General features: G+C 39.5%; 1 protein-coding gene across 2 annotated transcripts in view; it reads right to left on the bottom strand.

Annotated features, from left to right (window-relative positions):
- Positions 1-26,836, bottom strand: part of psd3l (pleckstrin and Sec7 domain containing 3, like) — a 579,632-nt gene that overhangs the window by 100,652 nt on the left and 452,144 nt on the right. For both annotated transcript variants that reach the window (XM_039758767.1, XM_039758768.1), the window contains one exon: positions 8,487-8,530. In XM_039758767.1, coding sequence (XP_039614701.1) covers positions 8,487-8,530 — 44 coding nt within the window. The remainder of the gene's footprint in view (positions 1-8,486; positions 8,531-26,836) is intronic.

Here is a 26,836-nt window from a genome sequence, read left to right as displayed (position 1 = left end):
TTTCAAAGCATAAGCAAAGTAAGAATTCCCAGAAAAAATACACTACCAAAGTTCTGCAATGAGTTAATGACATATAGTCTGCATCAAAAGATACAAAAATAAAAAATAGTATATGTATATGGTGACCTTACTACAAAGTGAAGTATATTTTTTTTCAAAGTGAAGTATATTTTTTTTAATAAATAACCATTTGTTTAAACTTGTTGCAGGTTCAGGCTACAAATGACATCAGAACACACATCATCTTATGCTTGCAGTTTTTGAGTATACTGAAAGCCTTAAACTGTCATATTATCATGGGAAAATGGGAGATCTGTCACAAACAATTTTACACATTAAGTTGACAGGTAAAACATTAATAATTTATGATTTGACAACTACAATGAAAACTGTTTTTACACTTGCAAAGTGCGTCTTTTGTGGACATTTTTGGTGAGTAAAACAAACCTAATTAAATGGAACAAAAGCTGAGAATTGCTGAAAAACTAAAACTAAATAAAAGCAAAAAAAGCATAAAAACTGAAATTTGAAAATGGTGAAAAACAAACTAAATAAAAACTAAAAAATATCTTAAAACTAGAAAAACACTGCCAAAAAACAACGAACGATACACAAAGTACACAACAGTACACAAAGTAATAAGATTTTATACAGTAAGAAAATTGAATTTGGAGAGTACATAATAATAATTCGGGGCAGCACAGTGGTGCAGTGGGTAGCGCTGCTGCCTCACAGTTAGAAGACCCGGATTTGCTTCCCGGGTCCTCCCTGCGTGGAGTTTGCATGTTCTCCCCGTGTCTGCGTGGGTTTCCTCTGGGTACTTTGGTTTCTTCCCACAGTCCAAAGACATACAGGTTAGGTACATTGGCAATCCTAAATTGTCCCTAGTGTGTGCTTGGTGTGTGTGTGTGTGTGCGCCCGCCCTAAGGTGGGCTGGCGCCCTGCCCGGGGATTGTTTCCTGCCTTCCGTCCTGTGTTGGCTGGGATTGGCTTCAGCAGACCCCCATGACCCTGTAGTTAGGATATAGTGGGTTGGATGATGGATGGATGGTGTGGTCCCCGGCCGGGACGCCCAGGAGGAGGAGAGGAGGGCTCGTGCCTCCTCCAGACCGCGAGGGGGCGTCCGTCTTGGTTGTGTAGGGGACCACGGGTACAGGGCTTGGAAGCCCAGCCCTGTAGGGACCCGTGGACACCGCCGGCGGCGCCCGATGCGGTTTACCCTGTGTGGTCTTTGGCCGGGGATGGAGCCCGGCCGGGACGCCTTGGAAGACCGGAGGAGGGCGAGTGCCTCCTCCAGACTGAGTGGGGCGTCCGTCCTGGTTAGGCAGGGGTCCGCGGGTACAGGGCTTGGAAGCCCAGCCCTGTAGGGACCCGTGGCCACCGCCAGGCGGCGCCCCGGTGCCTAATTATCCCGGGAGCCCGGCACTTCCGCCACACCAGGAAGTGCCGGGGGGAAGACTTTGGGTGGCGCCCGGAGAGCCGCCAGGAAAGCAGCCGACACTTCCGCCACGCTGGGGCGTGGCTAAAGAGAAGAGGCCGGAAACACCTGGGGCTCATCCGGGGCATTATTTAAGGGGCCGCCTCCCTCCAGTCATTTGGTGGAAGTCGGGAGGAAGCAGACGGAGCTGGAGAGAGGACAGGAGGCGGCCAGAGGAAAGGCACAGTGACTCTGGGCCCTGGACTTTTGGGGGATTCAGTGCCAGCAGCACTGGGGTTGTGTGAGTGCACGTGACTTTTGTACATAATAATAATTGTAAATAAACAGTGTGTTGGGCAAAATATGTCGTCCGTCTGTCTGTGCTGGGGCCAGCGTTCACAATGGATAATTATAATTCAGAATTCAACTGGATCCCTATGAATAGTAAATTCAAAAAGGTTATAGCTCAGGGGAATAAAAGAGTTTTTAAACCTACTGCACTTCAGCCCTGATATTCTATCTCAGCAGCAAATGAAACTTGTGAGAAAGAAATGGTTATTGAAAAGAGTTGGCTTTTCTTAAAAGTTTTTTTTAATATGGCACACTGACTGAGATCTGCTGCATACCAGTAAGTTTACTACTAATTTTCAAAATGATGTTTAGAAAGACAGTACTAAGTTTTCCAGACCTACATGAAAAGCAAATGTGATAAGACTTGTGACAAGACTTACACAAGCCGTTTCATGGTAGTTTTGCCTACTTAAAAAGAAAAGCCATTACTGCCTCTTACTACAGATGTGTTCTTTATTGAGATGAAATGGGCTGAATGATACACCCGGCTTAATTTTACTTTCCAAAGTGCTACTGCAAAGAAAGAGCTTAATATGAATCATGGAGTATGCAAGCATTTTATTTTAATGTCAGTTACACTAGTATACTTACAAATTAGACAAACTAGAATGATGCAATGAACAAAAAGTACTTTGGAGTATCAGTAATCTGCAACTAAAACACATTTGATAGATTTCTTCAAGCTAATAGAGAAGAACCAAAAACTCAAATACTGTTTGTTTACAACAATGGTGATTAGAAGGGCATCTGAGCACACTGGATCTTAAAGCAGATGGATCCCTTCCTCTCATGGCAATAGTAAAGGCTGGTGTTTTACTGTAAAAGTGTGGAGAATGTTCTTATGGCAAATACCAGACTTCTTAATATCAAATGAGCATCATTTGAAAGTCGCATCGTAAGGAAGTATTGTTGCCGACGGGGTATGTTCATTTATGACCACAGCTGAAATGGGACAGCTAGAGTAGGGCAATGCATCACAAACCACAGAGCACCTTAAGCAAGCTTCACATACATGACAGTGATTCTGGTTCCCCCTCCTCTCAGTGATCTCGGTTCAGTACCCCAGGAGTGTACTAAAATTGGACATTTATAGCCTTAACATGTAGCTAAAAAAGGTGCTGGAACTATGTGATGCTATCAGATCAGAATGCACCAGAGTCCAAATCTCAAACCGTTTGGCCTATTGACGTGAAATTTGGTACACATATACATCGTCAGTTATGCCTCTGAGAGGTTTGGTCAGATTGAGAAGGGTAAGACCAAGTCCACCTCATATACTATGAACCGCAGGGCTCTCAACATACATCAGATACAGCAAGAGCTTCGAACCCTCAAGAGGCAGTACAAGACAGCTGCTGATGAGGAAAAGCGGGCATCGGCAGAACTGCAGAACATCTTGCGGAAGAAGCTGATGACCCTTTGCAGAGCAGAGTGGCACAGGATGTGGGGAAGAGAGAGCGAGGAGGTGGGCGGCCTTTATTGCCAATCCCTTTGGTTTTACGAAACAACTGCTAGGGGATAAGCGCAGTGGGCATCTTGAGTGTTCATCAGAGGAAGTGAAGTGCTTCCTCCAGGACACATTGAGCGATCCTAGGAGGGATCAAGATCTTGATGCCAATTAAGCCCTCATCAACCCTGCCCTCCCAATAATAGTGTTCAAGCTGGGTGAGCCGTCTGAAGGAAGTTGAGGAGGTCATCAAAGCAGCCCGATCAGCTTCCACTCCAGGCCTAAGCAGCGTACCCTACCTTGTCTATAAGCGCTGTCCTGCACATCTCCAGCACCTGTGGAAGAACTTGAGGGTGATTTGGTGAAGAGGGAAAGTCGCTGACCAGTGGATGTGTGCTCTCTCCCTGCTGAGTGTACAAGGAAAGGTGTTTTTCAGCATCGTATCCCAAAGAATGACAGAGTTCCTCCTCAAGAATAACTACATCGACCCTTCTGTCCAAAAGTGGGGGATTCCTGGAGTCCCTGGCTGCCTGGAGCACACGTGTAACTCAGCAACTCAGCTTATCAGAGAGGCTCATGAGAACAGAGGCGTCCTTACTGTTGTTATGTATGGCCGGGTGTTCATCCCTGCCAATACTCCCACGCCACCAGGTGGAGCCCTCCCTGCAGTATGGAGGTACCCCGAAGACCAGCAGGGCATCATGGACATTGGATTGGAGTCTTTATGCACAGCCCTGCTGGATACCATGGGGGCCGCTAGGAGACGCTGTAGGGAGAAACAGCGAATATTTGCTTTACGCCCCGGAAGTACGTCCGAGTCAAATGGACAAGGGGAATGACGTGCTTCCGGGGTGAAGAAAAGGACTTTTGATCTGACCCGGAAGTGATAGGATATCATATGGACTGGGGATTGGAAACACTTCTGGGTCAGGGAATATAAAAGGACTCTGGGAACTCCCAGACGACGAGCTGAGCTAGGTGGAAGGGTGGCAACGTGTCTGGGAGTTGTGGATTGTTTATTGTTATTGAGTATTGTTTAATTTATGAGTATTGTGGAGAGGAGGGTGCTTTGTGCACTGTTTGTGAAGAATAAAGTCAATTATTGGACCTTTATCTGGTGTCTTGGACAAGGCTTCAAGGGAGCGATAGCGGACCCAATCTGTCACAGTGGCGTAGTCGGCAGGATTCTCTAGCGTCATTTGCATAGGACCTGTACCTAAATTTTCTGTGGGCAGAGAACCCTGAGAAGACGTCGTTCAGACACACCACGACATCGTCAGAAAACCCGTTTTCCAAGTCCATAATGGGAAAGAAGAGGGGTAAGCAGAGCGGCAGCATCCGCGGAGGTTCCACGCTCATCACAGAAGACGTTCGGGATGAGTTGAAGAACGACTGCACGAGTCGGGAAAGGCCTCCGGAGAAGGACGACTGCCAAGAGGTATGTGCTGGAGATTCAGTTACTAACATCTTTAAAATAACACATTTTGTTCCGTGCACATACTTCAAGGAAGATCATCCGGAGGTCCTGCGGGATGCAGACAAAAAACCCAGCGAAGGGGCTATGTTCTCGGTCCAGCAGACGAGCAAGAAGGACTTCCGCATGTTGGCGAGGGACACGTGACTCAACCCGAAACATTGCGGGAAGGAGGAGGTCCGCGTCCTACTGCTTACAGCCATACCTTGGAAAAGATGGACTCGGACATTTCGAAGGGGAAGGGGGAGGCGAGTGAAGCACCGCTCAACCCACGAAAAGGTAAAGAGGGCCGGGAAATGGCTGATCGATCGAACGTGGAAAACCCCCAAAGCAAACAGGACATCCCAAAAATAAAATCTCCTGAAAAAGAAAGAAAAGATATCGTGACCGAGGCGGCAGGGGTCTCCTCCTCAGCAATAAAAGGGGCGGACCTAACTTTTCCTAATTGTTTTAAGTCCCGCAGGGGGAGAATAACAGGAGGACGGAGGCAGTGCTACGGATGCCGAAGGTTGGGCCACATTTGGCAAAACTGTCCTTAGAGAGCGGGGGACCAGGTGTTGTTTTGGACTAATATTCCCCCTAGATTCTCCAGGGAACGAGAAACAAGGATCAGCCAAGGTTCGACCGGAAACTCCTCTTGGAGAAAGACTTCCCTTGCGGGGCTAGCCGCTCCAAATTATAATTGTTCGCTGGGCGAGGAGTACTATGATGTATGGCCGGCTGTTCATCCCAGCCAATATCCCCATGCAGCCAGGAGGTGCCCCGAAGACCAGCAGGGCATTATGGACATTGGAGTCTTTATGCACAGGCCTGCTGGACACCATGGGGGCTGCTAGGAGATGCTGCAGGGAGGAACAATAAATATTTGCCTTACGCCCCGGGGTGAAGAAAAGTACTTTTGACCTGACCAGGAAGTGACAGGAGATCACATGGACTGGGGATTGGAAACACTTTCAGGTCAGGGAATATAAAAGGACTCTGGGAACTCCCACACGATGAGCTGAGCTGGGTGGAAGGGTGGCAACGCGCCTGGAAGTGGATGATTGTTATTATTATAGTGATTAGGGATTATTTATATGAGTATTATGGAGAGGAGGGTGCTTTGTGCACGGTTGTGTATAAATAAAGTCAACATTTGGACTTTTACCTCGTGTCTATCGTCTTGGACAAGGGTTCAAGGGAGCGATAGCGGCCCTAATCTGTCACATTGTGTTGTGGTTGGACCAGGCCAATGCCTATGGGTCTATACCACACAAGCTGGTTGAGCTCGTACTACATCGCCACCATGTTCCCAGGAAAATCAAGGATCTGATCCTGGATTACTATAACAACTTCAGGATAAGGGTCACTTCTGGGTTAGAAATATCAGACTGGCATTGGCTTGGCAAGGGAATAATAACAGGGTGCACCATCTCCATTATTCGTTTTGCCCTTGCCATGAATATGGTGGTCAAGTCAGCGGAGGTAGAATGTAGAGGGCCCCTGACTAAGTCGGGTGTTCGACAGCCCCCGATAAGAGCCTAAATGGATGATCTAACCATTACGACAACATCGGTCCCAGGGAGCAGGTGGATCCTACAAGGACTTGAGAGACTCATCACATGGGCAAGGATGAGTTTTAAGCCTTCCAAGTCAAGGTCCAAGGTGCTAAAGAAGGGGAAGGTGACTGATAAGTACTGATTTGCTATCATGGGAACAGTCATCCCATCCATCACAGAGCAGCCAGTCAAGAGTTTGGGGAAAGTCTTTGACTCAAGTCTAAAAGACACAGCTGCCATTCAGAAATCCACCCAGGAGCTTGGGACATGGCTCACCAAGGTTGATAGGTCTGGCCTGCCTGGTAGGTTTAAAGCCTAGATCTAACATCATTCAATCCTGCCAAGCCCAGCAAACCTCCACGTGTGGGGAAAGCGAAACACCATCCTGCCCACTTTGTTCAGGAAGAGGCTCTCTAGTAGATGGCTGCTACTGGTGGCACCATGACAAGGTGCTCAAGGCAGTTGCTGAAAGCTTGGCTGCAGCCATCAAAACAAGCAAACTCCTCCACGGCTCAAAGAAGGCAGTTAACTTTGTTAAAGCGGGAGAGCAATCCCAGGCAAAGGCAGTAATAACAGGCCTCTTCCACACAGCCTCTGACTGGCAGCTGCTTGGGAAAGCAGCTAAAGTTCCAACAGCAAATTGTAACATAACCTCTCTGGCCAGACATGAACATTACCTCTGAGGCCTCAAAACAGCTGATTATGCTGGAACTGACAGTGTCCTGGGAAGAGCGTATCGAGGAAGCTAGCGAGAGGAAACGTGCCAAGTACCAGGAACTGGTGGAGGAGTGCAGGGACAGAGGCTGGAGGGTAATCTATGAGACCACAGAAATTGGCTACAGAGGATTTGCAGGACGCTCACTCTGCAGAGTCCTCACACGGCTGGGTATAACAGGAGCGGCAAAAAAGAGGGCCATTAAATCCGCAAGTGAAGCAGAGAAAGCCTCAAGGTGGCTTTGGATAAAGAGGGCTGGTCTATGGATCACTACTGGGATGCAAGTTAGGGTTTGATCAACCCCGGCTGGTTTGCCTGAGTGAGGGTGTATGATGTTGCGAGACCTGAAATGCCCGATGACCTCAGGATACATCACTGATGATGTGTCCTAGTGCATCCAGGTGATGTTTCTTATACAGACTACATGACCTCTACTTTCAGCTTTCGGGGTGATGATTGACCTCCAAGCTCAAAGATCAACCCAGGAAGGTCAAGGTCGAACATCAAATAACCTGTAGCCTGAAATTTGGTACACATATACTACGCTGAAACTCTGCACTACAGCTTTATATTAAAAGCAAAGAGTTTTGGAATTATTACTCTTTTATTTTTATTTCATTTGATTGTAGAATCAACTCTGTAGGTGTAGGTGTGTATTACTTGTAAATGGAATAGAATGGACTCTATAACTGAATAATTGTTACACATAAAATAAAAACAAATCCTTGCTGGTGAACTAATATTCTAGCGATTTGGGTTATGCATAAGAATTTCATACTTGTGAGTGGAGGTTTAGAGACCCAGCTCTATTTGTGAATGAGATGAATGAGTTCCAGGTGGAAAAGGCTACACTGGACTTCTTTTTACTGCTTTTTGACTCTCTTGAACTTCAGCACTAAGAGTGATCACCTGCCAAACACTGTTGAGGTAAATCACCAAAAAACAGTCCTGTATTACATAGAACAGTTCACAAACAGAAATTAAAATAAAACTTTTCTGTAAAGTCACATGAACAGCATTTAGACAGTTTTTGTGAGGTTCAGATTTATGAAACAAAATGAGGTATATACTCCTGTTTTCTATCTTTTTGTGTGTTGTATGACAGTTTTGAGTTTGTCAATTCTTTATTCTGAGTTACCTACTCTGTACACACAAGCATGATATTTATTTTAAAAGAAAATGCTCACAGTATGAAAAAGGATACCCTCAAGAGGTACATTAAAATGCAACCCAAGACAGAACTATATTTTACAGCAATTTATACAAATGAAAAACCAGCAAGCTTCAAAAAGCAAGTGGAGTTATTTTTAAATGGTTGATTCAGAAATACTGGTAAACCTTGACAAGCATAGGAACTATATTATTATACGATTTCCATGCTGGTCAAATAATATTTAAATTATAATATGTTCAAAAAGCCTTTAAGCAAAGAGTAATGACACCTCCTGAACACTACGCAAGAGGATTTTCAAGTTGTACTCTGTATTCACAGACTTTTACATTGGTACACATTAATTTAAATACAAGTACAGGTATATACTTACATTGCCCACTCCAGCTTCTCATTTTTAATGGAATTGTACAAGGCCTGTAAAAAAACAAGAAAATGTAACTATTGGTTTGAAGGCATTCTGATCTCTTTCCCAAGGAAATAGTGTCACATAATGGCATTTAGAAAAAAAAAATTTTAAGTCAGGAAATAAGTGGGAAAGCATTTATGTTGAATACTTACCGATTATTACTAAAGTAGGAAAAAGCTGCACTATTGATTAGGATAATGACCTTCCAGGTGAAAGCTATTAATACTTGCATCCAAAACATATATGTTGAATTACATACAGTCATATGAAAAAGTTTGGGCTCTCAGACTGCATAATAATTTACTCTACTTTCAGCAAAAAAGATAACAGTGGTATGTCTTTCATTTCCCAGGAACATCCGAGTACTGGGGTGTTTTCCAAACAAAGATTTTTTAGTAAAGCAGTATTTGGTTTTATGAAATTAAATCAAATGTGAAAAACTGGCTGTGCAAAAATTTGGGTACCCCTGAAATTTTGCTGATTCGAATGCATGTAACTGCTCAATACTAATCACTTGCAACACCAAATTGGTTGGATTAGCTCGTTAAGCTTTGAACTTCATAGACAGGTGTGTCCATCATGAGAAAAGGTATTTAAGGTGGTCAATTGCAAGTTGTGCTTCCCTTTGACTCTCCTCTGAAGAGTGACAAGCATGGGAGCCTCAAAGCAACTCTCAAAAAATCTGCAAACAAAGATTGTTCAGTATCATGGTTTAGGGGAATGCTACAAAAAGCTATCTCAGAGGTTTAAACTGTCAGTTTCAACTGTCAGGAATGTAATCAGGACATGGAAGGCTACAGGCACAGTTGCTGTTAAACCCAGGTCTGGCAGGCCAAGAAAAATACAGGAGTGGCATATGCACAGGATTGTGAGAATAGTTACAGACAACCCACATATCACCTCAAAGACCTGCAAGAACATCTTGCTGCAGACGGTGTATGTATACATTGTTCTACAATTCAGCGCAATTTGCACAAAGAACATCTGTATGGCAGAGTGATGAGAAAGAAGCCCTTTCTGACCATATGCCACAGACAGTGTCATGTGTTGCATGCAAATGCTCATTTAGACAAGCCAGATTAATTTTGGAACAAAGTGCTTTGGACTGAGGAGACAAAAATTGAGTTATTTGGTCATAACAAAAAGCGCTTTGCATGGCGGAAGAAGAAGAACACCGCATTGCAAGAAAAACACCTGCTACCTACTGTCAAATTTGGTGGAGGTTTCATCATGCTATGGGGCTGTGTGGCTAATTCAGGGACTGAGGCTCTTGTTAAAGTAGAGGGTTGTATGAACTTTACCCAGTATCAACAAATTCTTCAGGATAATGTTTAAGCATCAGTCACAAAGTTACGCAGTTACTCCAACAACACAATGACCCAAAACACACTTCATAATCTACATTCTATTCTATTCATGCAGAGGGAGAAGTTCAATGTTCCGGAATGACCGTCACAGTCCCCTGATTTGAATATCATCGAAAATCTATGGGATGATTTCAAACAGACTATCCATGCTCGGCAGCCATCAAATTTAACTGAACTGGAGAGATTTTGTATGGAAGAATGGTCAAAAATACCTCCATCCAGAATCTAGACACTCATCAAAGGCTATAGGAGGCATCTAGAGGCTGTTATATTTGCAAAAGGGAGGCTCAACTAAGTATTGATGTAATATCTCTGTTGGGGTGCCCAAATTTATGCACCTGTCTAATTTTGTTATGATACATATTGCATATTTTCTGTTAAACCAATAAACTTAATGTCATAGCTGAAATACTACTATTTCCATAAGTCATGTCATATATTAAAAGGAAGTTGCTACTTTGAAAGCTTAGCCAATGATAAACAAAAATCCAAAGAATTAAGAGGGGTTCCCAAACTTTTTCATATGATTGTATTGACTTCCTGTTACTTGGGAACCATCAAAAAAAAAAATAATTTTGACTTGCCTAACCAAAGTCTGCTGAGGCAAGCTTGAAGTAGGAGAACAAAAAAGAAAAACAGGCCAGTTTAAGAAAGGGAGATAACCAGGTATATTGACTGATTAGTATTACATGGACGTGTAGTGCATTTTGGCATTTCTCAACTGAGAGAGAGAATATTTTCATTAACTGGTCTGATGTGTTTACTGCAAAAGGTTTACAGAACCACAGTGTTTACTTAGGGCCAATGATATAGAAAGCAACATACAATGGAAATGTATTTAGATGCAATCTAGAAAGACCAAACCTACATCCCCAAACCAGTAGATTTGTGAAACTATTAGGGATTCCTATGCTAATTGGTCATTTGCTGTTCAATTTTAACTGCAGCTACCTAATGGAGTTTGTGAAGGACCACATAGGTCTCTTGAAACTGATGATCAATGATTTGGTGGAGCATTTAATGCCAGAAACCCATTTCTGTCAGATCTAACTCTGAGATGGGTTGTAGAGGAAGATCCTACTTGTAAGTAAGGGTGGCCAGATACTGATGGTAGAAAGGCAAGTGATAACTGTTGAAAAGGAGAAGAGACATTGGGAAAGAGAGTGGTGGGAAGGAAGCAGGCCACTCAAAACAGGAGAATCCTGTATCTCTGCACTTAGACCTGACAAAGCTTAAGCGTTATTTTTTAATGTGTACGTGTTCTTTGTTAATTTTTTTCCATATTATAGTTTTTTCACTAAACAAATCCTCAAAATTGAAAAGGTACATGCATCACTGAGTCCAACCACTTAATCCAGGGTGAGATGTGATGACATTGACTTCCTTGTGTGTTGTGTAATATGGGAAAAATAAACATTTAACTCAAGTTTTATGTTTCACCTTTCTTCTTTTAAAAAAGAAAAATCATCAATTTTCTATTTTTAGCAGTTGTGAATGTGATACTTTCTTAAAGGGTGAAAGGTTTAGTTCAAAATTCAATGGTTTAAAACAGAAACTGTGAATGTACAGTAACTCAACAGTGTTATGATGTAAAAATGACAGACCAAGAGTTGGAAATCAACACATTAATACCATGGGCTGGCATTTGCAGCAAGAACTATATGAGGGAATGAACTCATTCATAGCATGGACTGGACATGTGTAGCATTAAGAAGTATTTGAGGCTGTCACTGCAGTACTGACTCTCTGAAAATGTCTAAAGGTTTCACAGGTAAGTGTGCCCCACAACAAATCACAAACTTTATCAAAAACTTTATACCAGAAATCAACCTCCCGACTGTGACCATAAATATAGTAAGTTGAAACTGAGTTTCACAATTCAGTCTAGATTTGTAGTTGATTTGAAATTCAGAATTAGCTTAGCCTTCAGTATCACTCCTATGGCAATACAGTGATCCCTCGCTATATCGCGCTTCGACTTTCACGGCTTCACTCCATCGCGGATTTTAAATGTAATCATATCTAAATATATATCACGGATTTTTCGCTGGTTCGTGGATTTCTGCAGACAATGGGTCTTTTAATTTATGGTACATGCTTCCTCAGTTTGTTTGCCCAGTTGATTTCATACAAGGTACGCTATTGGCGGATGGCTAAGAAGCTACCCAATCAGAGCACTTATTACATATTAAATAAAACTCCTCAATGATATACTGTACGATTTCCTTCCCGCGCGGTGCTTGATTGTTTGCTTTTCTCTTGTCTCTCTCACTCTCTCTGACATTCTCTGCGCCTGACGGAGGGGGTGTGAGCAGAGGGACTGTTTGCCTAGAGGATACGGACGCTCCTCTAAAAAATGACGCTTTATCGCGGTGCTTCGGCATACTTAAAAGCCCAAAAGCACATATTGATTTTTTGATTGTTTGCTTTTCTCTCACGCTCTCTCTCTCTCTCTGACATTCTCTGCTCCTGACATGCACTCGTTGAAGGGGAAGATATGTTTGCATTCTTTTAATTGTGAGAAAGAACTGTCACCTCTGTCTTGTTATGGAGCACAGTTTAAAATTTTGACTAAAGGGTGTTATTTCATGTCTAGAGGGCTCTAATAATGTTAACAGTGTGGGAGAGTTTATAAGGGCTTAAAATATATTAAAATAACCATACAAACATATGGTTTCTACTTCACGGATTTTCACCTATCGCAGGGAGTTGTGGAAAGCAATATTTTATATATATATATATATATATATATATAAAATTATATATACAGTGAAACCTCGGTTTACAAGTGTTCCGAGCAAAAATTTTTAATAAATTTTGACTTGATAAATGAGCGATGTCTTGCAATACGAGTAGTATGGATATACTTTGTCTGCTGAGCGTTATGTGATCACAACTGAGCTGATGGTTCTTCTCTCTCTCTCCTTATCTCGCTCGCTCGCCCAGCGCGTCTCTCTCTCTCTCCTTATCTCGCTCGTTCGTCGCGTCTCTCTCATCTCGCTTGCCCAGCGCGTCTCTCTCTCTCTCTCTCTGGCAATCGACTCCTATTCTCCGTCTGAGTCTGTGTGCCTCACTCATATAGTCAACGTCTGTTTACTACAGCATTGTGACTGTGTGTGTGTGCGCTGTGAAGTGCGAGTCCCCATCTTGCTCCCCAAAACACAAAGCTGAGTCTCAGTACTTTAACACCAGCTTTATTCAGCTTGAAACAGCAACAGCGCTGCTATTTATTGTACCGGGATCTTTATAATGTTCCTTGTATGACCCATTGACAACAGGCGCTTATAGCATGTCTGCGATCTTTTTGGATGCACTTATACGGCTAACTGCTACAGCACTGGGAGACTGCGATTGCTTTGGGACGCTCTTCCGCGTGTCCTCCCGTTGGTGGAATCCCACATGAGTTTAGAAACTCACACCAGCCATGATTCTTTATAAAGGTAAAGTGCAGGTTAATTTGTATTATGTATTTTACTTTATATTTTGTATTAATCATTTTTATATGAATAGTTTTGGGTTGTGGAATGAATCATCTGAATTTCCATTATTTCTTATGGGGAAATTCGCTTTGATATACGAGTGCTTTGGATTGCGAGCACGTTTCCGGAACGAATTATGCTCGCAAACCGAGGTTCCACTGTGTATATATATATATATATATATATATATATATATATATATAGTAAACCTAGTGAGATAAGCAGTGTAATACATTAATGCAATATACTCAAACATATAATAAATGTAAGTCAAGCTAAATAGACAGAAGTGTTTTAGAAGTAAAAGACAAAAGTAAATCAAATCAAATTATATGTTTTAATTTTAGGTGACTTTTCTATTCTGATCATAATTCTTAATCTGGTTACTAACAGTGAACACAGACAAAATTTCAAGAATTCCAGGACAATATTGTTAACACTATGAATTTTGGCTCATGTACTAAATTGTTGGCAATAATTATACACTATATATATATATATATATATATATATATATATATATATATATATATATATATATATATTAGATATTAAAGCATATAAATAAATTCTATATCCAGAGAAGCAATAAGCAGTTTGTTCATTTTTAATTACATTGAACTACATGAATTAAAACCAAATATATCTTAACTTTCAAGTCCTGCCAAGACAGGCTCTGGGTTCCAGCAAATTTGATGTGGATTAAGTGGATTTGAGAATATGTTATATTCCACTTTAGCTACAAAGAATGTTTGTTATTAAATGCTGCCTACAATTCCTGCAAAACTTTGTTTGAGATTATAGCATTGACTTGCATACAACTGTGAACATGCAATGTTTCAAATGAACCGTTCAAAAATGTAGACACACACCGTTAAGTAGTGCCAAGCAGTTCTACTATTGCCAAACTACATTTTATACATGTTTCTATATCTAATGGATTACTGACATCTGGCTAAAGGTACCACAATTTTATGTAAAAGTAACTTTGATGATCAATCACACTCTTTCAGCCTTCTGATCATATATTCTAAAGATAACCAAAAGTAAACATAACATGTTATTGCAGCAGCTTACCAAGAAATTACCTATTATAGTATACTCACTCATGGTTTGATTTACTTCAGTTCTTTGTTTAGAAATTTTGCTGAAAGCTTTTAATGAACTGGGCAAAGACTATTATTTTACTAAGACTACGATTTAATTCAAGTTTATTAACAAAACCAAGTTAACTAGATGTATAGTATACACTGATGGTCTAAAACATTATGACCACTCCCAAGCGAATTACACTGACTATCTCATAAGAATGGTAGATGTTAAGGTCAGGGATACATTATACAGCAAAATTGAATTAGGTGTTCATTGTTGATGTATTAAACGCAGAAGATATGGGCAGGTGTAAAGACTGGAGTGTCTTTGATAAGGGCCAAATTGTAATGGCCACACAACTCAGTCAATTAATTTCCACAGCAGGAATGCTTGTCAGATACCACAGAACACCTTCAGAGGTTTTGTTGGAATCATTGTGAGAAAGGAGAAACAGCATATTAGGCGGGTGCTCACAATATTTTAGTTTTTCATAGCTCATTAATGTATACTAGCCGGCGCTAGCCGTAGCATACGGTGGTGTAAGAATAGGAACGAAAAACAGTGAGAAAGGAATTCCGAAATCAAGAAGAAAGAAATACTTCTTGAAAGACGCAGTTGTGAATAGGTATTTTGCTGGAGATGATTTGTGTCAAGAAATAACCCACTGATAGGAACAGGCAGTTGCCGGATCCCGGAATAGAGATGACGTTGTACAAAAACCCATCGACAGAGAAGATACTGTCATTCATTTTACAACAAAGGCTTAGGAAACAACCGTTGCAGTATAACGAAAATAGCAAGGAGCGAAACCAATACCAATGGTCAAGAGAGTACCTTCCTGTAGAAGGCTACGGAAAAGACTCCCAGGCACACACATGGCCGAAGTGAAAGGTCACGCGGTCAGGCTAGATATTGGGCAGTGACGTGATACCAATGGGGTCATGAGAGAGGAGCGGGGAACGCGGTAGTCCGAAGCATAGATATATATAGATAGACGCCGCATTCACTGTGTTGCCCAGTAGATGCGATACGTCTGCGCGTCCGCCCTGTTGCAAGTGGCAAAAGTGCCATTTAAACTAATACAGGTAGACGTGGAAAGTGAGTTTTCTGATGAAAAAACAATAATGTTTAAAACAGTATCGTTTACATAAAACAGATTTTGGTGAATCATTTAAATGCAATTATTTATACACTAATAATGGCAATTATTAAATAATAATAATAATAATATTATTAAATAATTCCTCCCATATAAGTAACATTTCTCGTACTGCCTTCTTCCATCTCCGAAACATTTCTAGACTTTGTCCTGTTCTTACGTAACACAGTACTGAAGTATTGGTTAATGCCCGAGTCACTTCACGTATAGATCACTGAAATGCTATTCTATCCGGCATCCCACAAAAACGTATCCATCGCTTACAACTTCTTCGAAATTCTGCTGCCAGGATAATAACCTGTTCTAAATCCACTGAACATATTACACATATTCTCTCTTAACTTCACTGGATCCCTGTTAACTACAGAACACAATACAAAATACTGGTCTTAACATTTAAAGCCCCCCCCCCTTCCCCCTTACTGATCTCCTACAGACTGACACTCCTCTGGCTCACTCAGATCCTCATCTGCAGCTCCACTTTCTGTACCACACATCAAACTCTGTGCTATGGGGCTTGGTGTGGGAGGGGCCGGTTTTGAAGAGGAAGCAGGACGGACCAGAAGAGAAATATATATAAGAGATTCTGAAACTTGCTGCACACTTGTCCCTAAAGTCCATTTAAGTTTTTCATTTCTTAAAAAGACTTACCCAGCAATACTGATTAACTACAAACTAACATGTTTAAACATTCCAGAAACAGTAATAATATGAAAATGATAGCATATTAAATTTTGCAACTCTCAAGGATATACAGTGTGTCATTTTTCTACATTTTTCTTTTTGGTACTGTAAGTGGTACAATAGAAAAAATAAAACAAGGTCTGCTTAATGACTTTTCATGAAATCCCCATGATGTCTTATGATTCATTAGTTTTCTGCAATGGTTCCTTCCATTACAGGGCAGCAAGACAGCAGAAACCAAGCCAGAAGAAATCAACCCTACATGGGACATCAGTGCACCAGTGGGTATGAACACAATTAAATTGGCACTTGTTCATCCTAAACCTATTTACAGTCCACAATAAACATAATATGCACATCATCGGAGGAGGAAAAAGAGAAGAGTGGTAGCATTTAAAAAGCAAAAAAAAAAAAAATCAAAAAACCTAAACAATGTGGCTACAACAAGTAGATGGAAATTTTCACACAGGCTGAGATGAGAATCAACTAACGGTCCCTGGAGCTATAAGACAGTATTGTTAACACTATAGTCTTATTTGGCTTATTTTCTTTACCAGAATAATTCTTTATTTTATTATAGCCATCAGTCTTCCTGGTAGAGAATTACGGTGACAATAATGGCAGAAATAATGTAAAAGCTTCAAAACCGATTCGAAAAACAAAGCTCAACCGAAAGGTTTGCTCATGTGTGTCAACAGCCCTTAATGAAATTAAACATCAACTGGCAAATATTGATGATGTTTCCTTCTTTTCTTTTGTTTTTCTTCAGTTATTTCACAGATTTTCCTTCAGTATTCTCCCCTGTTACAAACTGGATCTGACAGAAATAATTAGCTTTGTTGGTAAAACTCAGCATACTGATAAAACAAGAAAATGAGATGTCCCTGTTGCGGCGTTCGAATTGCTTGCTAGTTTAGTATAAAAAGGAGTTCTGCCTCTTCTGCAGCTTTTAGTTTACTTAGTTCTCCTGTGTAGTGATTACCACTATTTGAGCTTTTTGTTCCTTAAAAATCAACAGGAATGGTAGCAAATGGCACCTCAACACTTAGTGTACTTTTTTCTAACCACAACTCCTACACACTAGATAAGGCAGATATCAATGCTTTTAATGTAAATCATTTTTAAGGAATGAAATTGAAAAAAGCTTGCTTTGTCTGTTTTTTCAAGTACTCAACTCAGCATTCATGACTGAACTGAAATGGTGATAGGTGCTTGAGGTAATTAGTCATTACCATAATGTGATTGATTTATAGCTTTTGAAACATTCTAAACACTGGCCGTTTTATCAATGCAAGTGAAATGCATGTTTCCACATAAAATAATTGTTACAAAATATACAATATAGATATACATGCTTACAGTGCCTATAGTGACTTATGAAAAGTTAATAATAAACACAGTGCTACTATTGAAAAACTTTGTACTGTAGACTGGACGGAAGGGACACCTGATACTTAAATTTAAATTGTGTCCACCTGTCTAATTATGAGATCCTTTCAATATCTTCTTCTAAGAGCCCTGCAAACTTTTATTTGGTAATTTAGAAAAAAAAGACTATTTGCTTTACTGACCTGGACTGGACACAAGTAAAAATATATAAATGCTATTTAAAAATGTATACATTTTGCTTTTATTGTGTAAAGTTTGTTAAAACATAGGAATCAACAAGATAAATTATGAGAGTTAGTGAAAAGAGGTGTCAGTCAGAAAAACGCATTTGTGTAGCCTCCACCAAATTGACTAAAATGGAAAAACACTTCCTAAAATAAAAGTAGTAAATTGGATATCTGAATAGCATGAGGTTTTGCTTTAGAAAGCTGATCAATTTTCTTTGCCAGGCACTTTCAGCTGTAACAGGAGCCAATGTTATCACTTACAAATATGTTACCTAAGATAAACACTGTATTGGGACCCTCTGTAAAATCAGCTTACTGATCTGCAAAAGCAAAAGCACATGGAGGGGGTGAAACAGATCTTCATAACAAGTGTTTTGGAGCAGATTGTCACCAGCGATGAGACATGGGTCCATCGTTGTGAGCCAGAAAGTTAGAGACAAAACATGCAGTGGAAACACCAGTCCCCCAGTAAAGAAGAAATTCCCCCAGCCAAGAAAATCAAAATGACCTTCTTTTAGGATGTGAAGGGTCCTATACTGGTGCATTTTCAAGAATAAAGATAATCAGTGACCAGCAAGAAGTGCTGCACTATGCTTAGAGAAACCTGAAATTCAGAGCAAAATAGGACAAGGTAATGGAAGGTTATATTATCAAAACAACTGAAGACTTAAGCTGTGTTAAATTCCTGAGAGCCATGCAAATTGGGAAGCGTCTTGGAAACCAGAAAGGTGGTTGTTCTTTGATGTTTGCACCAAAGATTATAAAGTGACCTGGCTAGTCTGCACATTCCACAATGCTGAAATGATACATTATTATTAATTTTTTTGCTTCATCCATAAATACTTGTTTTTCAGAAAAACAAAGCACTGTGACTTAAGTGCTATTTTTCATTGCTAAAATCCTGTTTTCATTGTTCCATATAGACACCTTTTTTATTAAAAGCAATTTTAAGGAGATAGGTTTGAGTAAGAATTCCAGTGAACTTGTGTTTATCAATTGAAAAAATCAAAATTGAATTCAACTGAAAAAGCAGAGCTATTAATAATGTAGGTATACATACAAATTCAGATAAGCATGTCTATCATGAATAATTCTAAAACAGTTTCAAAAATGTTTTTTTAAATAATTTTAAGATAAACTTCAAAATATTACTCTTCATTAGGCATTGTTACTGTTTAAATATTGGGCTTATAAATAAAGAGTAAATAAGTAACTGTTAGCCTTTCTTATAAAACGTGTCCATGGTAACAATGCTGAATTAGCAGCTGGCATTACAGGCTTTTATTTACTTTTTTTGAATTAGCTAATGCTGTACAATATCAACAATAAAATAGTGTTTTTTGTCATCTATGCTGATGTGATCATATTCCTGAAATATCAATTATTTGCTAGTCATCGTATTATTTGTACTTAGTCCTAGGGTCCTTCATTCATATTACCACACTGTAACTATATGAAGTGTGAATATTCTTCTTCTGCAGGACTTTCTTCAAGACAACCAGTTTCCTTCAAAATCATAAAACGGATTTTAGGTTGATTGGTGACACTGAAATGGCTCAATATAAGTGACTGAGTATGTGCGGTTCCTGCCTTCATTCTATTCTGATTCACAAAGCAGTCAGAAATGTAATGTGTAGATTGTCAAATGTATTCAAGGTATACATTGTTCTGCCTGGATGGAAAAATGGCAGAATAAAAGGACAAAGTGATAGACCATGAGATAAAAGAGAGAAAATCAAAGGTCAAAAGCAAGCTGAAGTCCAGGAGATCAAAAGACAACTGAATACCTAACTGCAAAACATTGAGCAAAAATTTTAGTTGAAAAATAACCATGAGAAAAATCCTAATATCCTGAGGAAACACTGAAGCTAGCTACTGTAAGAATACATTTTGTGAAATATTTTTGTACTTTTTTGTGGAGATGAAATTAGTTGCAGATGAAAAAAGGAATATAATTTTGATTATACAAAGAGAATTATTATTACTAAACTAAAACAAAATAGCAAACAATAACCACATTTCAATTTAAAACTAAAAAAAGTTGCCAATAAATATAAACCAAAAATAATAATTAAAAAAATCAGTGGGTCTTGTATTATATCCTGTATATTTATGCATATTGTAATTCTTCCAGACCATATTCATATTACTAAATGAATGGTTTACAAATAAGTAAGACTAGGATGAATTCGCATGACAAACCATACACTGTACATGCATAGACAGATTTTTAACTATTGTTGCAACTAACACTGTAAACAAATATCTAATGTATAGCTCCCCTAAATGTAGATGTTATTTTTCATGGTTCCTTACTTCTTCACAGAAGACCAAAAAATCTCTTTACATTATGTTTAACAGTTTTGAAAAAATCCCTTTACATTATTTGATAAAGAGATTATGCATTAAACTAAAAGAAGTGGAAGTCCAGGGTGTAGTGTGTAAAAGGGTGTAAAATAGGCTCAGACACAGGAAGCATGGTGTGGTGGTGTGAGAGGCAGATGATCTAGAATCTGTTAAATCATTACAGAGGGACTTACCTGGATAACATACAGGGTTAGGCAGATTTGTGGCAAATGAAATTTAATGTAAATACATGTAAAGTATTACACAATGTGAGGTCTAAAAATTCAAAGTACACCTTATGAGAAGGATTTTGGAGTTAGAGTGGACTCAACACTATTAGCTGTCAGATGGTGTTCAGAAGCCATTAAGGAGGCTAACAATATTAGACTAAATAGCACAATGTGTAGAGTAAAATGCCAAGGAGTTTATGCTCATACGTTATTATTTTTTTTGTGTTTTTTCTTTAGATGCATTTTTGCATATAATGTCATGCCCTTCTTCAATTATTTTCCACTTGTACTTGTCAAGCACAAATTAGTCAAATACCAGAGAAGGTGGGTATGTACAAACAGGCTCACTTCTTCTGCTGTTTGTGGCGAGTTAATTAATAAATAGACGTAGAAGCTCAGAATCTATGGTCATACTTTAAATACACTGGTAAGGCCTCACCTGGAGTACTATGTACAGTTTGGGTCTCCAGGCTACAAATAAGGTCAAAGCATAACTGGGAAAAGTCCAGAGAAGAGCTATTAGGCTGATTCCAGGGCTACAGGGAAAGAATTTAAGGAAAGATTGAAAGAGCTGAGTCTTTTCAGTTTATGCAGCCTAGTTATATATATATATATTATCATATTGTGTAAAGTATAGGTCAATAGAGGTTATGCTGAAGTTATGTAACACACTGGTGTGGCCTCATCTGGAGTACTGTGTACAGTTTTGGTACCCAGGCCACAAAAAGACATAGCAGCATTTGAGAAAGTCCAGAGATGAGTGACTAGGTTGACTAAGAGGTATAAGCTATGAGGAGAGAGTAAAAAAGTTGAACCATTTCAGTCCAATCAAACAGAGATTAAGAAGGAATATGAATGAAGTATTTAAAATTCTGAAGAGAATTAGCACAGTGGATCGAGACATTTTAAAATTAGTTCATCAAAAACACAGCTGGAAACTTGTTAAGGGTAAATTTCACAAAACAAAAACATTAGGAAGTTTTTCTTTACACAGAAAATTACAGACACATGGTATAAAGCTAGCAAGTAGTGTGGTAGACAGTAGGACTTTAGGGAGTTTCAAAACTAGACTTGATATTATTTTTAGAAGAATTAAATGGATAGGACTGCCAAGCTTTGTTGGGCTGAAAGGCCTGTTCTTGTCTAGATTGTGCTAATGTTACACAATTTTGTAGGTGGTAAAGAGACAACTCCTGCTGGGCATTATTTGTTAACACACTAAACTGCTTTGGAAAATTCAGTAAGTAATGGTTGACCTGCTGGTTAAGCCAAATTAAGCCAACTTTGTCAAATATTTCCTGTGTTATTACCTGACACTGAGTATGCTTTATGACTCATAGAATAAAACACATGTCACATTTTGTGCTTTATTTTTTCCAGTCTGTTAAATTTGATAAATAACTAATATAATGGCATTAAATCTGCAAAAATGTTATGTGCAAGTTTGTTGCTCACAAAGGTTGTGCTATTTACACAAACTGTCTGTAGTATCAAAACATTTGCACACAACTACATAGTAAGTTGCACCATTTTCATGTCAAACTTGACTTCAACCCTGTCTCAAATCCATTAGTAGAGCTAAGAATTTAGAAAACCAAATATGAAATCTGAAAGGTTGGCAGAGGCACATTAACAAATTCTTGACAATTTTTAATACAGTAGAGTCTCGCTTATCCGACATAAACGGGCCGGCAGAACGTCGGATAAGCGAAAATGTCGGATAATGGGAGGTGTTAAGAAAAAGCCTATTAAACGTCAAACTATGTTATCATTTTACACATTACGAACCTCGGTTCACGAACGTCTCTGGACACATACAAATCAGGTTATGACCAAAAAGTTCAACAAACTTTTGCATCTGTTCACAACCACACACTAGGTATACGAACGAGCCAGTTTCCCTTTCGGTTTGTGCGCGCAGATGATTTCCGCACGTGTTCATTTCTCCCTGTGCATTCCCTGTGCAGCAAGAGAGAGAAAGCGTGAGAGAGAGACACAGACAGATGCGCACGCGTGAGAAAGAGACACACGCACACAAACACGCTCGAGAGAGACACACGCACACAAACACATGCGCGTGCCAGAGAGAGAGAGAGACATACGCTAACACGCGGGCTAGCGAGAGCGACACACGCACACACGCGCGCAAGAGAAAGAGAGACACGCGCAAGAGAAAGAGAGACGCGCGCGCGTGCACACACACACAGGCGCACGCACAAACACGCGAGAGAGAGAGACACACGCACACAAACACATGCGCGTGCCAGAGAGAAAGAGAGACATACGCTAACACACGCGCTTGCGAGAGAGACACACGCACACACACGCGCAAGAGAAAGAGAGAGACGCGCAAGAGAGAGACGCACAAGAGAAAGAGACACACGCGCGCGCGCGCGCACGCACACACACACGAGAGAGAGAGAGACACATGCACACAAACACATGCGCGTGCCAGAGAGAAAGAGAGACATACGCTAACACACGCCCTTGCGAGAGAGACACACGCGCAAGAGAAAGAGAGACACAGGCGCACGCACACACACGCGAGAGAGAGAGAGAGACACACACAGATGCACACACAAACGCGAGAGAGACACAGGCGCGCACACACACACACATGCCAGAGAGGGCTGGCCACATAATCCACTGTAATTATGTTTTACAACAAAACAACAGAAAATTTTAACTGAAAATATGAACTTCGCCACTAAAAATAGACTAAGCTCACGCTCGCAACTTGCAGTTCTTGTTGCCGATTGATGCATTTTTTTTTTTTGCGGTGGGACGTCGGATAATACAGAATGTTGGATAAGCGAGACTCTACTGTAAATGTTAAGGAGTTCCTTATATGAAAAATGTCATTTTTTCTTTTTTGAATTAAATAGAACATCCTTTCCTCACTGTATTTATAATGGATGGTTTAGTATACTTTCAGATAAATTAAGATAATGGAACAAGCATGTTAGAAGATATTAAAACAGATTTTTCCTCACACAGTATTATCTACTTACAGTAGGTCATACTTGTTCTGACTATATCAGTGGTTTATGAAAAATGTACATTTTTATATTCAAATTCATATTTTATAAACTATCATTAATTATATTATGAAGGGGAAAGTTGTTCTTGATGAGATTGCAAGGTGGTAATATCTGAATGAAAGCTGGAGACTATCAATCTCATGTTCCTCTTATTTATTTCCAGCTGCAAAAGTGCTGAAAATCCTGTATTGGAACTGTTTTTTGGCAATGGCAGTAGATACTCCAGAGTGATATCAGTATGTCCAGAATACTTGATAACATGTGGAGCAAAAAATATGTCAGACTTTGATATTAATTGCTTTAGCTGGATCCATGTTTGCAAACATATTTCTGAATCACTGCAATGTTGCCTCTGGCTCTGTAAAACAAATTCTGAATCATTCATGCTCTAAAGTTAATCATAAACTGTTCATTGATTTGTTGCTTAGAAATAATAAGACAGTTGCTAGGATTTGTGAATGAATCAAATTCTCTGTCACCATTAAAGACTTAAATTTTGTATGTTTCATCATATGGAAGAATATTTCAGACAAAATTAAATAAATAAATGCGTAAATAAATAAAAGTACTGTGAAATGTGAGCATAAATAAACAAGTGTGTCATGAAATGAGAGCCTAAATAAATAAATATGTCATGAAATGACAGCATAAATAAATAAATGTGTCACGAAATATGTTTTTTGTTGCTTATTTATTTATTTAATTTTGTCCGTAACATTCCTGCAAACCGTCATGAAATACGACTTGAAATAAAGCTGTCACTTTCACTTGTTTAAGTTGAGAGGGTGGGCTCTAACACGCCCTCTAGTTACTGATTGGTGAATCGAAGCACAAGAATTAATTAGAAAAATGCTTACTACTGCCGATGAAATGGATTCTGCCGAAGATATTACGTATTTCAGAGAGAGAATTGAAGATTTATCGGAAGAAATTACAATGTTGGCGGCCCTTTTAGACTCCGATGCAGATGAAACTATTTTTGAAATTATCGAAGAACAGGTGGAACGGACTCTACTACACTCCGGTTCAGGTGACACAGTTCCCTGCTCTGGATGTCCATCCTTTGACATCCCAGCTGATTCAATAGAACACCTTCTGTTATGCTGTTTAAAAGTACGACAGATTGTAGATCTATATGGTGTATCCGAGATGACGATCACAAGGCGAACGAGCCAGTTTGATATATACGGTAAGCTGCAACAGCTGTATTAGTTTAGGTACTTTGAAATGGAATGCCCAAAGCAACTCCAACTAATTTTTTTGAACTGAGTATTTGACCCTTGTTTTATGAGTATAAAGTCAGGTGCATATTCGCAGCTACTTTTTCATACAACTTGCTGTAGAGTATTCTATTAACTCTGCTGGAATGTCAAAGGATGGACGTCCAGAGCAGGGAACTGTGTCACCTGAACTGGAGTGTAGTAGAGTCCGTTCCACCTGTTCTTCAATAATTTCAAAAATAGTTGGCAGTAGTAAGCATTTTTCTAATCAATTCTTGTGCTTCGATTCACCAATCAGTAACTAGAAGGCGTGTTAAGAGCCCACCCTCTCAACTTTGATGAGTGAAAGTGACAGTTTTATTTCAAGTTGTATTTCATGACGGTTTGCAGGAATGTTACGGACAAAATGAAGTAAATAAGCAAGCAACAAAAAACATATTTCGTGACACATTTATTTATTTATGCTCACATTTCACAGTACTTTTATTTATTTATTTATTTATTTAATTTTGTCAGAAATATTCCTCCATATTATCATAGATGGTAAAGCCAAAAGAAGTTGTGATATGATAAATGAAAAACTTAATACTGGGTATCAGCCCGATTGTTATAAACATACAAACAATTATATCCAAGTGACAGAGGCCTAAAACAAATATTTTGTATTGTGTCACAATTTCTCAACTTTGCACTCCTTTCAGTATTTTAAAGTTACATGAAGTTCTAAACTTGGATGTTACAATAGCATCAAACTGTACTTAACAACTGAAGTCACACTGGTCAAAGAATAGTAAATCAAAACATGAACCATAGTAGATGAGGACACCCATACTATAGATTTTAAGATATGAAACCCACTGACCTGCCAACATTAACTTACAAAAGTTGCATTGAAAAACTATAAAGGCACATAGTCAGATCAATTTAAGCTGGGATGATTGTTGTGACAGAAGCTGTTGGGCTGTTGAAGGCTGTCCCTTCTAGTAGATAAGTCAGTTCTACTGGATGATTTATTCCAAAGACTGGGTACACCATGGTTAAGTCAGTTTTGTGAGAAAAGCTGATATTATGAATACATATGGCATTGCTGAGCTGGAGAGAGAGATAGATGGAGTAATGGTAAAGACGGTGGAGTTGTAAGAGAGGAAGAGAACTTGAGATGTGGTAAGCACACTGGAGCAAAAAGAGCAAGTGAGTGCAATCACTGCTGCTGAACAGAAGTGGAGGAGAGTAGGAAAAGAAACAGTGTCAGGTGAAATGATGAATGGAGTGTTTGCATTTATTGTTTTAGATGCATTATACATTGCTGCAGCAGTTGGAGTTTGTAAGTTGGGGAGAACCTATGTTGGGATGAACCTAATTTTTTAATTCACTTCAATAAACAGAACTGTCATTTCTTCTGGATGTCACAGATTTCCATCTTTGTGCATGTTACATTTTATGATGAGCAGTGTGAAATAAATATACCATAAATAAAAATAAAATGAGAAAAAAACTACAATATTTTGAAGGAATGCCTAATAGGGCAGTTTGACAACAAAAAAAAAATCAGAATTGGCACTCTGTTGCTCCTTTTCAGGCTTTTATGATGACCTGAACTCTCTGAGGCATGGACTTTACTAATGAAGAACAATATTCTACATCAAGCTTGTCCTTACTTTCTTGTATGTCAATTAACAGATCATCTTTGCAGGATTGAGCCTGGTCATGAACCAATTTTCTAAATTTCTACCATTAATTTCAATTTGATTGTGATCTTGACTGTTTGGTGGCCATGTAATTTAGTTTATAGCCTTTCCTGAACAAAAGCTTTAACACTCTTTGCTCTGTGGCAGGATGCATTATCATCCTGAAAAATGACTTTATCACCAAACATTTTCTATCGATGGAATGAGAAAAGTGTCCAAAATATCTAGGTACACATGTGCATTGACTGTTGAGGTAATGATTGCCATCTCGAATGATCCTTTACCTGACATGCAACCCATGATAAATAATGAGTGAGAATATTTGCTTGTTTTCTTCAGGCAGACATCTTTCCAGCATAATCTCCTTGGCCAATGCAAATTTGTGATTCATC

The sequence above is a fragment of the Polypterus senegalus genome, chromosome 7, assembly GCF_016835505.1.
Source record: "Polypterus senegalus isolate Bchr_013 chromosome 7, ASM1683550v1, whole genome shotgun sequence".
In the NCBI taxonomy this organism is placed as follows: Eukaryota; Metazoa; Chordata; class Cladistia; order Polypteriformes; family Polypteridae; genus Polypterus; species Polypterus senegalus.
Note: the sequence above shows the minus strand (reverse complement) of the source record. Positions and strands in the feature narration are given on the sequence as shown.